Source organism: Daphnia pulex, chromosome 7, assembly GCF_021134715.1.
Source record: "Daphnia pulex isolate KAP4 chromosome 7, ASM2113471v1".
NCBI classification, from domain to species: Eukaryota; Metazoa; Arthropoda; class Branchiopoda; order Diplostraca; family Daphniidae; genus Daphnia; species Daphnia pulex.
The window spans coordinates 5,301,751-5,317,176 of NC_060023.1; the positions used below are offsets into that span (position 1 = coordinate 5,301,751).

At 42.3% G+C, this 15,426-nt stretch overlaps 2 protein-coding genes across 2 annotated transcripts; one reads left to right on the plus strand and one right to left on the minus strand.

The window, feature by feature from the left end:
- Positions 1–108: 108 nt before the first annotated feature.
- Positions 109–11,415, minus strand: LOC124198371. The gene is made up of 5 exons (XM_046594203.1): positions 11,300–11,415; positions 11,171–11,240; positions 10,119–10,241; positions 5,282–5,361; positions 109–338 (listed from the first exon to the last, which is right to left on the minus strand). Exons 1-5 carry the CDS (start codon positions 11,413–11,415, stop codon positions 290–292), a joined length of 438 nt encoding a protein of 145 aa, XP_046450159.1. The 3' UTR covers positions 109–289.
- Positions 11,416–14,086: 2,671 nt separating this feature from the next.
- LOC124197842 lies at positions 14,087–15,324 on the plus strand. Its single transcript, XM_046593389.1, has 2 exons — positions 14,087–14,201; positions 14,269–15,324. Exon 2 carries the CDS (start codon positions 14,319–14,321, stop codon positions 15,303–15,305), a length of 987 nt encoding a protein of 328 aa, XP_046449345.1. The 5' UTR covers positions 14,087–14,201; positions 14,269–14,318; the 3' UTR covers positions 15,306–15,324.
- Positions 15,325–15,426: the final 102 nt, after the last annotated feature.

Here is a 15,426-nt window from a genome sequence, read left to right on the forward strand (position 1 = left end):
TTTCCAAAGATTTTGGCATCGACCGAAAATAGTCGCACACTAGTCGATCAAATGCTGAGCTGCTGGTGGTGATTTCTTTGAAGAACAATCTGACAAGCACAGGACACAGGTTTTTTTTTTTTTTTTAAGAGCGACTCGTTGGAAATGATTTCAGTCTTCTTCTTCTTCTTCTTCTTCTTTTATCACCGTTTCTTTCTGATCCCCTTCGCTTTCGGGCGACTGTCCTTCGGGACTGTGTCAGAACAAGAGGGGTTGCCGCATCCCGACTCCTGCATCAGAAACAGCAGCCTTATCCGACATCCGTCGGATTGTTAAAGTTGCGGGCAATCGTCAACTCTCTGTGGGGACGGGACAAACAACCATGACAAACGCATCCAATAGCCAAACATTTCGTTTCTCCTTTTTTGGCGTGTGTAATGCAGAGAATGAAATATACACATGATGTGGAGAGTTTATAGAGATTCAAAAACGTATAAATCCATGTCAAACGCTTGATTTTCGTTCCGGCAATCAATCAGAAAGGAAAAAAAATAAGTAGATCATTCAGAACGATCACGAAGCAATTCGTTATAGAACGCGAGCAATGAAAAAAGAAAAGAAAAACAAATGATTTCAATTTTTCATGCAAATTTCGTCATTATGCATATCATCAAGTAAAGGCACAAAAGAAATTGACAAAAGCACAAATTTCGAACCATCCGATCATCAAGCCGATAGGAATAAAATGATGGCGAATTGTGACAAATTTGCGTTCGTGCAAAAATCTCGACTCGGCGGAAAACTGAAAAGAAAACACAGAGCGCATGGCCAATAAGATATAGAGCGAGACTGCGAGAGGTATAGGATATTATACCGTGGACAAAAAAATAGGACGATAGAGACTCGTAAAGCAAATGGCAAATCTAAACTACAGAGAGCGAAGAGGTCTATAAGAACAGCGTAGAACGTCTTATTTCTTTTCTTTTTCCGTTCAGATGGTCCATTGCGGCGTTCCTCGGTCACCACTTTGCCGACTAAAGATAGCATCAAATCACAAAAAAAGAAAGAAAGGCGCACTCATTTCAGTTGTGTCCCGACCAATTTCACGTAGACTCCTGGGGGCTCCAAAGACACACGGAAGGAAAAAAACAGGAACACGCCGCGAGGTAAAAAGAAAAAGAAAAAAAAAAAACGATAAAATAAAAAGACCAGTGACCTGACTTTTACATTGGGTTGCGGTACTGGAGGGAGACATTCATTCCACTAGCGGCTGGCGATGGCTGTCAGGCGAGGCGGTTACCTTGCTCACACGACGCGCTCAAATGACCCAATGGCCGAATGATACAGATTCGGAAGAGTGCAGTGCTTTATGTAGGGTGCCTGTTGTTACCAACCGTAACTATTTAGGGCCGTGAGTATGAGCAAAAAAACTACCGGAAAGGTTGCCGTCGATTTCTTGATACTAAATAATGAATGCATATCCATCAACCATTTAATCCTTCCGTGGTTGAGTGAACTACCGTACTCTATCAATTACCGTCTTTTTTTCAGCGAAACGAAAGACGGCTTAACCTTTTTGATTTTGTATTTTTCGTTGTGGATTAACCCACAAGTGTAATATTGACACTCGGTCTAACATGTGGAATGATAAGTAAGCTAGCTGTATTATCATATCGTCCTCCCAATCATTCACAGTCTATATTCCTACGAGGTTTTCTCGATTCAAATTTGTTTCTTTTTCCTTTTTCGGCGAAATCAGTTCGTTGATGGAAGGGTGCTGTAGCATGGATACGACCACTGACCTATCAACATAGCCACTATTCACGCGATGTAGGCAATGTAATTTCAAACCGACGGTTTTGGGTATACAAAACAAATGGGGTGCATTGCATTAAATCAAAACGGCGTTTCATCATCGCTCTCAAATAGCCAAACACGACGGAAAGTGTAGAACCCCAATTTCTGTTCTAATCGACAGATGGAATGAAATTCCACGCTAGACCCACAGTGAATTCGTTACGGGGTTTCAGAGGCGAGGTCACCTGACACTCGATTCGAGCGCCAACCTCGTCTCGTTTTCTCGTACACCAAGTCTATATAGAACAGAAGAGTAGAACCCCCCCACCCCATAGAACTATAAGTACGTAGCTCTCGTCAGACGATATCTCTCTCTCTCTACGTGGTTGGCTGCTTGGCTACTAAATAGAATTAGGTTAATTAAATTGCCCGGCACGCTTTCCTTCCTACTTCCACGCTTCATATACGCACACACTGGGTGTGTGCGTATATATGACGCTATATAGCTGCTGGGCTTGTCATAAATAAAAATACAGGAGTCACTGAGCGAAAAATCGAGCGACTTGCACGATCCTCTACTTTTTCCACCCCCGTCTTCTTCTAGATTGTGTCGCACACTGGACGACCGGTACAAAGAGAAACATGCAACTTCTTGGCATGTCGAAAAGGAATGGCTTGTTCAATTCCAGCTGGCATTTCAATGTAGACAGCAGCAGCAGCAGCAGCAGTACTATTTAGTGGATATGTGAGTCTCCCACCCCCCCCCCCCCATTTCTGCCCAGCCACAGCCAAGTTCGGCCAGCCAGAAAGATGGCCAACTTTGGAGTCTGTCCTGCTTTGCATGAAAACAGGATCGATGGCAACCGCTCCCGACTACTGTGGCTTTCCAATATTTGTTATGTTGTGGTTATGCAGCCCGAAAAACAAACTGGTCCATCGGCTAAGAAGAAAGCGCGGCCCACTGTTGTGAGCACACAAAGGCACTGGGAGATGATTGGAAAGTTTGGCTGGACTATATGTCCGTCGAGCGCAGCAAACGACGGGCACGTGAAGGGAAATTCAATCTTGATGGTGGGGCAAACGACCCGGGTAGATTCTAAACTAAACACCCGTGTGTGTATCTACTAGTAGTACAATCGCCTGGCCGGTTTGAATACGATAGATAAAGTATATGGTTGATGCGCGCGAGCAGCACTGCTACAGCCTCAACGACGGGCCGGAAAGGACCTCGGTCTTCTTATTGATCTGTCCATGGCAAGGAAGGAAGGAAGGGATGGAGGGACGACGAACCACCGCCGTTCGTCCACGCTTTCACGTTAGAAATATGTCGCTCAGGCCAATTCTTCATATATCAGAGATGCTACTACTTGGGGGCCTCTCTCTCTCTCTCTCTCGGCTCCTCAGGATGTGCAGCGAATGACAAGAGAGAGACTTAGAGATATGAAACGAGAGTGTGTGTGTGTGTGTGTTGGGAGTTATGCAGCGAGTGAAGGTCATTAGCCGGGCGAACGAGACAAGCGTGAAAAAAGGACGGGCGCAAGAGCAACAGTGGCAGACTTTTGGAAGAGATCCATCGATCGATAGCCATTACTGGAATTGAAAAGACAAAAAAAGAGAAAGAGAAAGAAAAGAAGAAGAAGAATGGGAGGAGGAAACAAGGTAACAGCAAATCGTGTTCTGTTTTTATGTCCACTTGATCCAAATCTATCCGGATCGGAAACTTAGTGGATACCTTCGACATAGACAAGGAAGAGATGGTGGGTGGGTGAGGGGCGCCATAAAAGAATATGACAAGAGCATAGGATAAAAAAAAGAAAAAGTAGTTCAAAAAACAAGGAATAAAAAAGTCCCACAACTGGGATGCGCCACTTGATCCGCCAATGCGGATAAAGAGTAAACGGTCTCAACGCGCTACCACCACAAACTTCCAACACACACACAAGAAATCTTCTTCAAAATAGCTATCGACTATAGCTCTTTACACACACAAAAGAAGAACGGGCTTGGTGTGATCTCCGCTTCGAAAAATAAAATTCCTACCGGCCTGTTTTGCTGTCAAATCTTTTGGACTTTTCACCAAATAAGTTCAAAAGTCCTCAGAATGAGACCTGCGTAATATACAACTTGGCTTTTGAAGAGTAGTACTATAGTAGTAGCGTTTGTATAGAGTGCCCTCACAAAGGATTTTTTTTTTTCTTAGCCGAAAAAGTGGAGATGGTGAAGTGATGACGTGAAACTATTGTGTCGAAAACTTGCGCTTCTCTCCGAAAATGCTCAATAAAAAGCCGGCAACTTATTTCTTTCCCAAGTTCTTCTTCTTCTTCGCGGAAGAAGCGAGGCGGGTCTTATCTACAAGGCCAAGAAATGAGAACCAACTGTTATCCGTGGCGTATTCTCTTCCAAGACATTCCGACGCCCGTTAATTGCCGTGGGTTGAGGCTCCGCAGTTTGGCCAGGATGCATCAAAGACGCTTGAGCTCTATCGGTCGGTTGCGCTACTTATTTATTTTTTCATTATGCGCAAACTTTGACGAGAGAGAGTCTGAGATGTGCGCGAGAACAAAACCAGAAATGACGGGATGAAAAAGACGACGGAGCGGAGGACGTCCGATCGATTTTTTTCCCCTCCGCTCAGCTCTTCCTTTTTGGGGGCGGTCTGGCCGCCTTAACAGAGAAATTAATCAAGAGTCGCAGGGGCGTGTCTGATGCGGCAAATTGTGGGACCGTGAGGTGCTGCGGGCCGACTCCTAAGCCAGGCCCATTTATTACATGTCCTCCTGAAGGAGGCTGGACGTATTATACGACGTGCCAGCGACTCACGACAAAATGTAGATCGTGCCGCTGGCCCTGTTGCCCATGTAGTATACGTTCCTTTTCTTTCTTCTCCTTTTGTCCAGCGCTCGTAATTAAGAAAAATTACTTGCCATCCCACTCATTACGTTTTCCAATATATATGAACGCGCCATAGGCAAATATGTAACAACAGTCAAGGCCTGGTGGGACGTGAATTGATTCGTTTTTAGATTAAAGTCATTTAGACTCTATGGGGTCTATATCGGGTTACTTCATAAACAGCGCTGACGACAATGAAAAATGAACTTGACGGGCTGCGCAACTTGAACAAATGACGAATTCAGTTTCGAAAAAAAAAAAACATTTCAAAAAATCAGCGACGATCAACAAGCAGAAAACTACACAAGTCGATACAATTATTCAGACTCGTTTCATGCAGATAAGACAAAATTAAAAAAAAAAAGCAATTCGTAAAAAGATTCAATGTGATACGTAGGAACAAATGCTGTTCGCACATGCAGGGTGATGCGGGACGATCATAACATCATTCTGCCTGTAAATAATAAAAGGCAATGCACGACAACTTTGTCGCTTCTGTTTGTTTTGTTTTTCTACGCGTCGCCAAACATATAACAACCACAGCAACGTGCGCCTTTCTGCCAGTTGTTTATCGGAACAGTCGGGAATAAGTAGATTGAAATGAATCACTTACCGATTTCTTGAGCATCCCTTCGTCTCCCATGTTCCGCAAAGTTGGCGATGCAAATGACAAGTCAACTTTTTAATCAGCACCTTAAAATCAAACAGAACTGTTATTAAAATCATTTTGCGCGTCTCTTATTTGGAAAATTGTCAATACCGAGAAACGCCCCAAAAAATCAATCAAATAGAAATAGGAAGGAAGAAGGAAACGTATTTTCTTTTTTGTTCAATTTCTAAAACTAATGTAAAAGCTTGAGCAACTTTTTCTCTCAGTCGAACAGATAACCTTCAGCTTGATCGTCTTACTCTGATACCCCTCGTCGAACTTGGTACCCTCGGTGAACCATTTCGAAGAATTTCCTCTTGTTTTTCCTGTTTTTAATTTTGTAATGAGATCCGATGGAAAGTTTATGTTGATACGATACCCAAACAAAATTGGAGTATACACTGTACAGTTTATCCTTCTCGTTGCGTAAGCCAGATGTCGACAAACTGTTTATTGGGTTGTATGTAGACTGAATCTATCCTCGTTTAACCTTTCGAAAACGAATCGAGTTGTGAAGAAAAGCTTGGCGTAATTCACTCGTCGAGTACTGAAATAAAAGATGCTCTTTCCTCCTCTTATGGCTCTCGAAAAATGTACGAATTCTTTTTAAACAAAATGACGATGAATCGAGTCTAACATATAACGAAGAAAATCGCGCACACGTTTAAAAGCCGCAGTTATTCATGCGAAAGATTCACCCCTTTATGTTTCTACGTTTAACACCTTCTTGCTTTGACATTCCTCAACATATCACGTTGTCTCCCCCACGTGCCGACTCGTACAATAACATTGAAGTAGCGACACTGTCACGATAAAATGAAATGACATCAAGTGCGATGATTATCGCTCCACCCGCATTTCTTTAAATTATTATTTTGATGATCGGACAACATCTGTCGCCAAAATTCATTGTATACTGTATGTACCTACTGGACAGATATGGCCACTATTATTTTGACAGAGTGATGGCACAATCCTATTGTTGGAAACGGCTGGAACTCTGCGATAGTGGTCTTAGGTCTCACGTTCTATTTATTTAGACGGATGGATCTGAATCGATTCAGGTTCAACTAGCACCAAGGATTTCCTCGGTGCTAGTTGTGTACATTTGCAATGTTACGGCGTGAATCTCGGGGCAGATGGGCTCGTTTGCAGTTGAATAACCGAGAAGTTGGTTTCTGCGCCCGCACACAAAGTTTCTGATTGTCAGATGAATTACTTGGTAGCGAAATGACGGAAGACTTTAGCATTAGCCTTCCACTTACGGCGAATTTTGAAAGCTACCCAAACAGAAATACATTTTCGGCGAAAAGCACGAACGTAGCCTTAAAATAGGGCATTCTTTTCGTGTCAAGCGTTATATCCAATTTGGTTGGCAAAATAGAACTTGCCGAAAAATCTCGTCAAATTCTGCACTAACATCGACACAAGAATTTAAATTTCAAACGAAATTTACCCGTTCTATTGAAACGGGGTAATTTGGGCTCTAAAGGTCGATTGGATAACTAATAGGCTATAGATCAGCACAGACATCCAACGACGCTATAAGAACAAATTATCACGAGAAGTGAATGAATCCCACTTAAAAGTCATAGTTGCTTGCTGGTAAAGCATTTAGAATTTGTCAATGTTTGAAATCGATACTTTGGAACTAATACTACATTAGGATGCAGTCTTGTAAACAATGCACATCTTTGCAGTCTACACGTCAGCCCAATTCCAAGAAATTTCATTATTCCATCTTTTCTAAATATATTTGAATAATCAGATCGGCATGAATAAAAGGGAAAATAAATGACTAAGAGTAGAAAAGTGCTTGGAACATCCTGACTTGAAATGGATATTCCGCCACTTCCTTCTGAATACATGGGGAATGCGATCGCATGACAATATCCGCAGGGTTTATCCCACCGGGAAATACGAGTCGTCCACCCTCTTCTCATCTGCTAAATAAAATGCCTCTCATTTATTAGAGCAATCTCCAATAGAGCGCCAGACAGACAGTAATGAGAGCCCCAAATGACATGGCATGACGGAAATATTGTTTTCGAATGAGAGAGTCCGGTCGATAACCTCTCACGTTTCATGTGTGCCTTTGCTAAATCCCAGAGCAGCCTATACAGACTTGTGCACACACACACGCATTGACTCTGTTGGTTGGCATATCAACCGTTTTTCGCTCATCCCAGCGTCGTAAAGTGGATCCACTCTCCTGATCATCTTTCTCATTTTTGTCTCCACCATCCTAGTGTCTACGCTATAGACCATAGCTATAGCTATAGACAGTGCCACACAAGAAGTAGAGTAATCACATGAGAAGATCAATCATTCCAAGCATCGCTTAGTGCCAAAGAGCTCAGGAGAGATTTGTTTGATGATTGGCAATGTCATGACAGCGATACATTACGGTAACTGCGTTTGCCTACAATAATGTTCTCCGAAACCGTGGATTATATGGCGAGTTTTTACCGTCAAGAGTATTAACACACCACTGACAGCAATGAAGCAACGGGCCGACAAGAGAAGAAGGAGGGGAAAAAAAACCAGAGTCGGTGGCCATGGTCACCAAGGCCGAACGCTAGAAACACAATCATGGGAAATAGACACATAATTTCCCATAGGATCGTGGACTCGTCGGGAGCGGGAAAAAAAGAAAATCTGATTTTATTTAAGGCTTTTCTTTTTTTACAACATTGCTAGAAATTGAAGCTATCAATTTGCTCTACCTTAGTTGTACTATTCTCTATTTAAAAAACCTATCGCAATAATATTCGAGCGAAAATAATTCATGCATACACAGGTTGTATGCATCTTGATTCGTGGTAGAGTCTTCGGCAGAGTACCAAAATGAGCAGAATCTCATAAAGAAAACCCTGGAAGTGCGCAATTTTTCTACAGCCTTATTCGTCTATTTTCGCAGTTAACTTTCTCCCATAAACAAATCTTCATTGCCCTTTCTATTCCACGATAAAAACATCAGCTCAAATATCGACAATGAATGAATGCAAAGGAAGCAAACTTGTGCGATAAAAATATCCAAACGAAAAGCAATAACAGTTTCTAGCTAGCTCCCGAACTTTGGCAATGTTGGAAAAAGTCGAAACATGTAGTACGGGCCTGCTTGCCTACCGTCCATTTGATTCAGCCAAAACTCTTATAAACTAAGACGCTTCCTGATGGTCAAAACCAAGGAAACGAGGCAGTGGTCACGTTTTCAAGCGTGAAAGTTGATCATTGCCGTACGTGCTAAAACAAGTCGACACGTACTCGGATTCCAATTCATTCATGACTCATCGTCTTGTTTAGCCCTCCCACAAACAGCCGCATTCCAAACGCTCATCTCCCGAAAATAACACATTTTGACAAAATTTCCTCAACGCGGAGAAAATGCGATTTTGATGTTTTTTTCCCCCTTTTTTCCTGATAAAAAGTTACGGGATATCTAATCAAAAGAGAAAATGAATAAAGGGATCGCTATATATCGTTTCATTTCCCGCCTCTCCTGTCTTCTTCAATTTCATTTTCCCTTTTTGTTTCGTCGACGCCACTCTCTCTCTCTCTCGAGTCCTGCAGAACGCGGAAGAAAGACGAAACAAAAAAAAGGAATAAATAAAAAATATCCCGAAGATGCATTACGAATTAATGCTCGACTGCTTTTGGCAGGAGCACGTCACGGCTTTTAGTTGTCAGGGAGGACCGGAAAGAAAAACTCGAATCCATCATCTAAGATGTCTCCCGTTTGCAAAGTAATTAAGAATAAGACAACGGTATAAATACGAGATGGATTAGTTGGACGATACATAAAAGATTCTTGAAAAAGAAAGTCGCGAGATCTTTCGAGAAAATGGGGAAAGACCTTGGTAAAACAAAGCAAATGAAAAAAACCAAAGGGACTCTGTCAAGGTTCTGAATGGGAAAGTGGCGCGTGCTGTTACGTAAAATGCACACCTGGCAGTTATCCAACTAGTTGTTATTTGTTGGCCGAGACCAACAAACTTTGGAAAAGTTAAAAATATCATCATCTCCCCCCCGTTCTCTTGAATTGATACACGGCGAGTGCAATCGTGCACTGAGCACACGAGAAACTTTCAAGTGTCAAAATCGAAATTTAAATAAACATATGGACTGCAATGTGCAAAATAGGCTCTAGTCGATCGTTTGCTGGGCCATTGGACTCTCGTGCTGTGTCCTAAAAAAACGTGGCGGATCGAGCTCTGCCGGCCGTTTGCTCTGGTTGTGTGTGTACATAGTCTATGCACGGTGGACCACTTTGACTGAACTTATATAACTGCTATGTTATGAAAAAGTAGACTGCTGGATTGCACTGTGTAATAACAAGACACTTCCAGGATCGGTTCGTTATTGCCAAGGAAATGAGGGCGACTGCCGTCGAAAACACTTCACCTTTAAGCCGGAATTGAAGCGCGAGTGACTTGAGAGAAGGCGGATAAGATCGCCCTCAGCCACTGCTTTTGGGAGATTTTTTCCAGCCCTTTCTTTTCTTGCGAGCCAATCGTTAGAAATACTGACAAGATGGCGGAGATGACTATCCTTCAAAGTCACGGTTCAATGATCATCATCTGCCCCTCGGAAAGAAAATAACAAACCCCCCTCTTCTTGGCTGCGCAATCTAGATCGAGGTGTCCATTAGTGTGACCCGTCGATGTGAAAAAGAAATAAACATTCGTCTTTGGACTCGTCCAAATGCCCTGCAGCTATTTTTCATTAATCCACAAACAGGCCGCTTCTGCGCAGGTGGAAAAATCAAAAGGAAGATGGGGAGTGTTTTGTTTTTGAATACCTGAGCGATTTGTTTGTCCCGTTTGTGTGACACCAAAAACTGGCAACTTGATGTAGAAGATTGAAAGTTGTCACAGGGTCCAACGTTTTCTCTATTGACCGGTACGGAAGATTTCAGCGGCTGCTAAATAAAGTACTGAGAAAGAGCTTCTGGCCGAACTGACTAACTACAGTTAAAAAACTTGACTGGGGCGCCCGTTTGGACGAACGCAGACGTCTGTTGGCGCAGGTCTGAGCCGAGTCACTACCCAACGTTTGAGAAGAAAGAAGAACGTCATTTCAATATTTCCGTGCAGCACAGACGACGACAAAAAAGGGGCGTTGACCAACGGGATGGCTGCAGCGTAGCCTAGATAAAAGCGGCTTCTTTTTGACCCACGCCGACGTCTACTATAAACACACACCAAGACCAAGTCGACCGTTATCGATTCACCACCGCAAGCGGGAGGGACCGACTGTTTCAGCCGCCGGCGAGCTCGCCAACATGAAAGAATAACGGCCGCCGTTGATTGGGCTTGACTAAACAGTCGAAATGACCAACTATTCCAATAGTTCGATCTATCCAAGGAGTTTTGGTTATATGCGTAGCAGCTAAATAATTTCGTGTGTAGATTTTTATTTTTTAATTTTTACATCAATTGCGCCTTGGACGTATAAGCAGGTAGGCGCTGTATCCTCTCCAGATAAACCCAATTTTCCCGTTTCTTTTGAAGGACACACCTTTTCTTTTTCAAATGCCAAAAGACAAAACAACATTTTTTAAAAAAAAGGGGGCGTGTGTAGATTCTTTTTCCAGATTTTGTCAGCCCTTTCTCCTATCGGTCTCGTGCACTTTACGCCAATGGCACGGAAATTCCATTTTACGACAATTTTAAAAAGGAAAAAGAGAAAAAAATTCCTTGTGGATTTCTACGGTTTTTGGGAACGCAGCTCAATACAAAGCACAGAGCTACTTTGCAGTTGTAGCGAAGAAACCTTTTGAATGGGGGGAAAAGAAGAAGAAGGGGTCTCTCCGGTCTATTACGGTACGGGTGGGGGGTGGACTACATTTACTTGACAGTCGGACATGTTCATCGACACTCGGGCCGTCTCGCGCTGATTTATATGACAGAAAATCTCAATTCTACCAAGCAAGACGCGAGTAAAATTTGTCGTCAGTCTCCACCCGCTGACGACCTATACCCGTGCCCATCTTCTTCTTCGCCGCACTCTCGCAAAAGGCATCCATTTGCATGTGGTATGTGGAAAACATTTGATTTTCTTTTCCACCGGGCGGCGACGGCGTTAATGGGATCCATTGTGCTATTTGGAGTAGTTATATCATCTCTCCCGGATGATATCCACTTCTTTCGTCTCCACGAGGACACTTTACAGATGATAACAAAACGCTCATCATCTTGCGTGGTTTAGCACCCATGCGACTGTCTGTCTGTGTGTGTCTATTTTTCAGCTTTTGTTGTTTCCTTCACCAGCAGCACCGAGCAGCAGCACAGAGGAGCTTTGGTGCTTTCACGATATATCAGCTCAAATGAGGTAACAAGCAAAAGTATTGATCTTCCCGCCTGCCTTTCTCCCCCCCCTCTCCACCGCCCGTCTTGTGTTGTCAAGATTTTTATCAAAATAATCTACTACATTTTGCCAGCGCTATTACTCTTGATTTACTCGCTTCATCCTGCATTCGCCTTGCCTGTCGTCACTTGGAATAAGAAAATAGAGAGAGAAAGATATTTCTCAACGTCGCCTAGATACATAATGTAGGTGTTATGTGTAATACCACCTACCTACCTACTAGTAGTACTAGTACTAGTACTAGTACAAGTTTGGCGATTTCCCTTCGGTGGACCTCCAATGACTTTGCCGCAGTAGATCAAACGAAACCTCCGTCCACCAAGTCAATCGAATTCGTCGCTACGTGAATTCGCTCAGCTGTTTCCTGCTGTGTGTACTGAAATTCAATTGGCAAATGCCTACCGAGCTACCGAGGTGAATACCTCTGCTGCGTTATTACCAATTTACCCTAGTGTCTTTGAGAGCTGGTGGCCATTGGAATTGAAGTTTATTTGGGAGTTTTATTATTATGCGGCGACAAGCCAAAAAGAAAAAGAAAAGGAAAAGATAAACCCGACATGCATAGATGACACATTACACGTCATCTTTGGCCGGCCATTTCATATGGCACGTCAAAATGCGGGAGAAGCCGAGACAAGTATATTCCGGATGGATGATGGTTTTGTTTTGACCAGGCCGCCTATATATACGGTATATATATACGACATCCTGGACCGTGACTCCTTGCCGGACGGAATGGCAAGAGTGTCATGGACCGCTCGCTTGTTCCCTTCTTCTTCTTCTTTTTCCTCTCCATCTCTTTCTCCGAACGTTATTCATTTCTTTTTCTTATATTCGGCGCTATTCCTTTATTTCCCACGTTCTCAACATTGATCCAGCCCTCCGACGATAAGAAGGATGAAAGCGAGAGCCCAGCAGCAGCCAGCTAATGAATAATTCAAAACGGTGTGTTGATCTGCTCTTTCTAAGCGAATTCGTACCCCCGATGTTCGATCCCGAGTGCCAACACCTAATAGTCAAGCCGTGAAAACCGATCCACCGGGAGGCCTATGGGCACATTGGCTGAATCTCTCACGCCTTCTATTGCTCCTCTCTCTCTCTGTGTGAATGTATGTGTGTGGACGTGTTTCAAACCTTGGCCGCGTGCGGATGTGGAAGCGACAGAGCAAAACAGTTGGCAATGCACTAAAATCAATACATCTCTTTCCCGCATCTACCCAATCAGTACACGGCCTTTTTTCCCGCGCACGCGCCCCTAAACACCCAGCACATTCTTCATAATTAACGGCGATCTTTTTACGCTCTAGCCTTTTTGAAATGAGGTGATTTTATTACCAACAACTCCTTTATTCTTTCAGGGTAAAAACGGTTGGCGCCTTGATTTAACTAATGCCCATCTAATGGAAAATGAATTGCTTTTTACAGTAGGATTACTATAGAGCAGCAAAGCTCTATTGCTTGGAAGTTTTCCCTTTCGCTATACTACCGTATATAAAGTATATATATGTATACTATATACTATATATGTTGCCCAATTCTGTCATATAGCGTCAAGTCATTTCACGCCTTCACTCGTCGCGATTGACCGATTTTTCCTGGCCGGCTACACCGTAAGACATAGTTCCTCAAGCGGATATATCGGGATATATATACTACCCAGTATATTGCATTATTATAAGAAAGCCGATCACATTAAACCTCGATTGATATATACACTCGGAATTCTAGTTCTATTCGTGTTCCGCGCCAATGCTATCAAATGTTAAATTACCTCCGGGGTTAAAACTCTACAATGAGTGATGAACAAAATTATTCATGTACTAGCCTATTAATTATTCTGGTGCAAAAAACCCTTACACCTTATTTCCCTCCAAAAATAAACACGGTTCCGGAAATTAAAAGAAAAATGATTCAGCAGCTCTATCTCGATGAAAACTTGATATTCATAAAGTCATTACCGGCATTTTGCCTCCTCCTTTCGCGTGAGGCGAGGGATATAATTATGCGAAGCTTAAAAGGATTGAGTAGTTGAGTACGGCACGGTTACCAACCAATAAGGAAAGAGGCATAACAAATCCTACACAGCATTCTCTGAAAGAAAGAATGCATTTAAAGTTGATTCTATGCAATTTTAAATTAAAGAAAACTTTTTTTCGCTTGTCAGCTTCGACTTGACGCACGCGATGGCGACAGCAGCGCATAACCATAAAACTAAAGTTTGTAAAGGTGTAGGTTGTTTAGCCGACATATATTACTTGCGAGGCCTGTGCGTTACGCCATATTGCCTATGCAGCTTATCGGATCTCTGTAATCCAAAAAGCTTAAAAAAAAGCTAAATCTTGTTTACCATTTCAAATTTTTTTAAACCCAAATAATTCCAAAAATCGATTATAATATTCTTTGGATGTTACTTCACTCGCCGCTAGAGGCGCTGAAACGTTGTAAACAAACCGCATGAAAACGGTAATCCAGCGTTTGAAAATGGAAAATGCCCAAGCTTGATCATCACAACCACGTAAAATCAAATACATTTCACTATTACGTTTAATAATAGTCTAACAATTAAAATATCAATTTGTTAGGATTTCATTTTGAGACAATTGGAAGAATTCCATTTTGAGATTGCTGCAGAATGTCAAATTTTTTAACTAGTATCACACACGAGATTGCAAGCTACATAGAATGCACGGGAACAGTAACGCGAAATATTTTCCAATTCATTGCGTGGGTTGGAAAATTGTTGCTGCAATCCATAACTTTCATCATCGACAACCTTCTCTATTGTATGCTCAATTTTGCTGATGGCCTTACAGCAGCGAAAAATGACTTTGTCTTATTTCTTTGGGATGTAAATGATGTGTATGAAGCCTTGCTCAAGTTTGTAAGCGATACTGGAGATTTCGTTATCCATGTATTTTTAAGTTGCTTGAATTCCTTTCAGAGATGTATGACTCAGATCCACCTCTTGATTTATGCTGTGTTTGATAGTGTGTTTAACTTCCTGATCAATGCCCTCCTCAATGCTAAAGCCTTATTGATACTTATTGGCGATGGCACACTGTTCTTAGTACAGCTAGGACCTGTTCTTTTGTTCTCTGTCTTTTGTGGAATTTCTTCAGCCATCACTTGGACTTTTCAACTAGTGTGGCACTATACGTGTCAGATAGCAAATGGCATTCTTACCTGTTTTAAAAGTGTACACTATGAGCTGATTGATATTCCACCCTCATCTATGTTTGGAGTGTTGCTTGCCTTGCTCATTTCTTTGGTTTTCTTTTACTTTTTGAAGTCCATTGTGTTTTATTGGCGAAAGATGACAACTTTAATATCGGAAAAATCTTGGTTGCATATGCCGAAGTTTAGAAGACCAAATATGTTGCAACGAAGTGGAAAAGTAGAACAGGACAACTCCTCCAATATTCACCTACTCCGCCAATTGGAACAGGAACGAGAAGACAAATTGTGTATTGTTTGTCATGATCATTTGAAGTGTGTCATTCTACTCCCGTGTCGTCACTTTTGCTTATGCCAGACCTGCGTGTCAATCATACGAGAAACAGATTCGAGCTGCCCACTGTGCCGTCGTTATGTAGTCGATAGTATGAAAGTATACACCTGATTTATCTTGTAAAAGAAGAGAAGAACATGTTTTTTTTTCAGATGCTGGTCTGTCACTACTCACTATCTTTTGGCGCTAAGCAATTTCTATGAAATAAATTACTAAAACTAACGACGTTTAC

Bases quoted from the DNA above. Each gene is read 5' to 3' on its own strand.
- LOC124198371 (XM_046594203.1), bottom strand. From the start codon at position 11,415: ATGGATCCCATTAACGCCGTCGCCGCCCGGTGGAAAAGAAAATCAAAT. The intron at 5,362-10,118 runs GTATTCAAAAAC...TTTGATTTTAAG, and splicing joins GGGACAAACAAATCGCTCAG to GTGCTGATTAAAAAGTTGAC. The intron at 339-5,281 runs GTAAGTGATTCA...CCGTCCCCACAG, and splicing joins AAGGGATGCTCAAGAAATCG to AGAGTTGACGATTGCCCGCA.
- LOC124197842 (XM_046593389.1), top strand. From the start codon at position 14,319: ATGTCAAATTTTTTAACTAGTATCACACACGAGATTGCAAGCTACATA.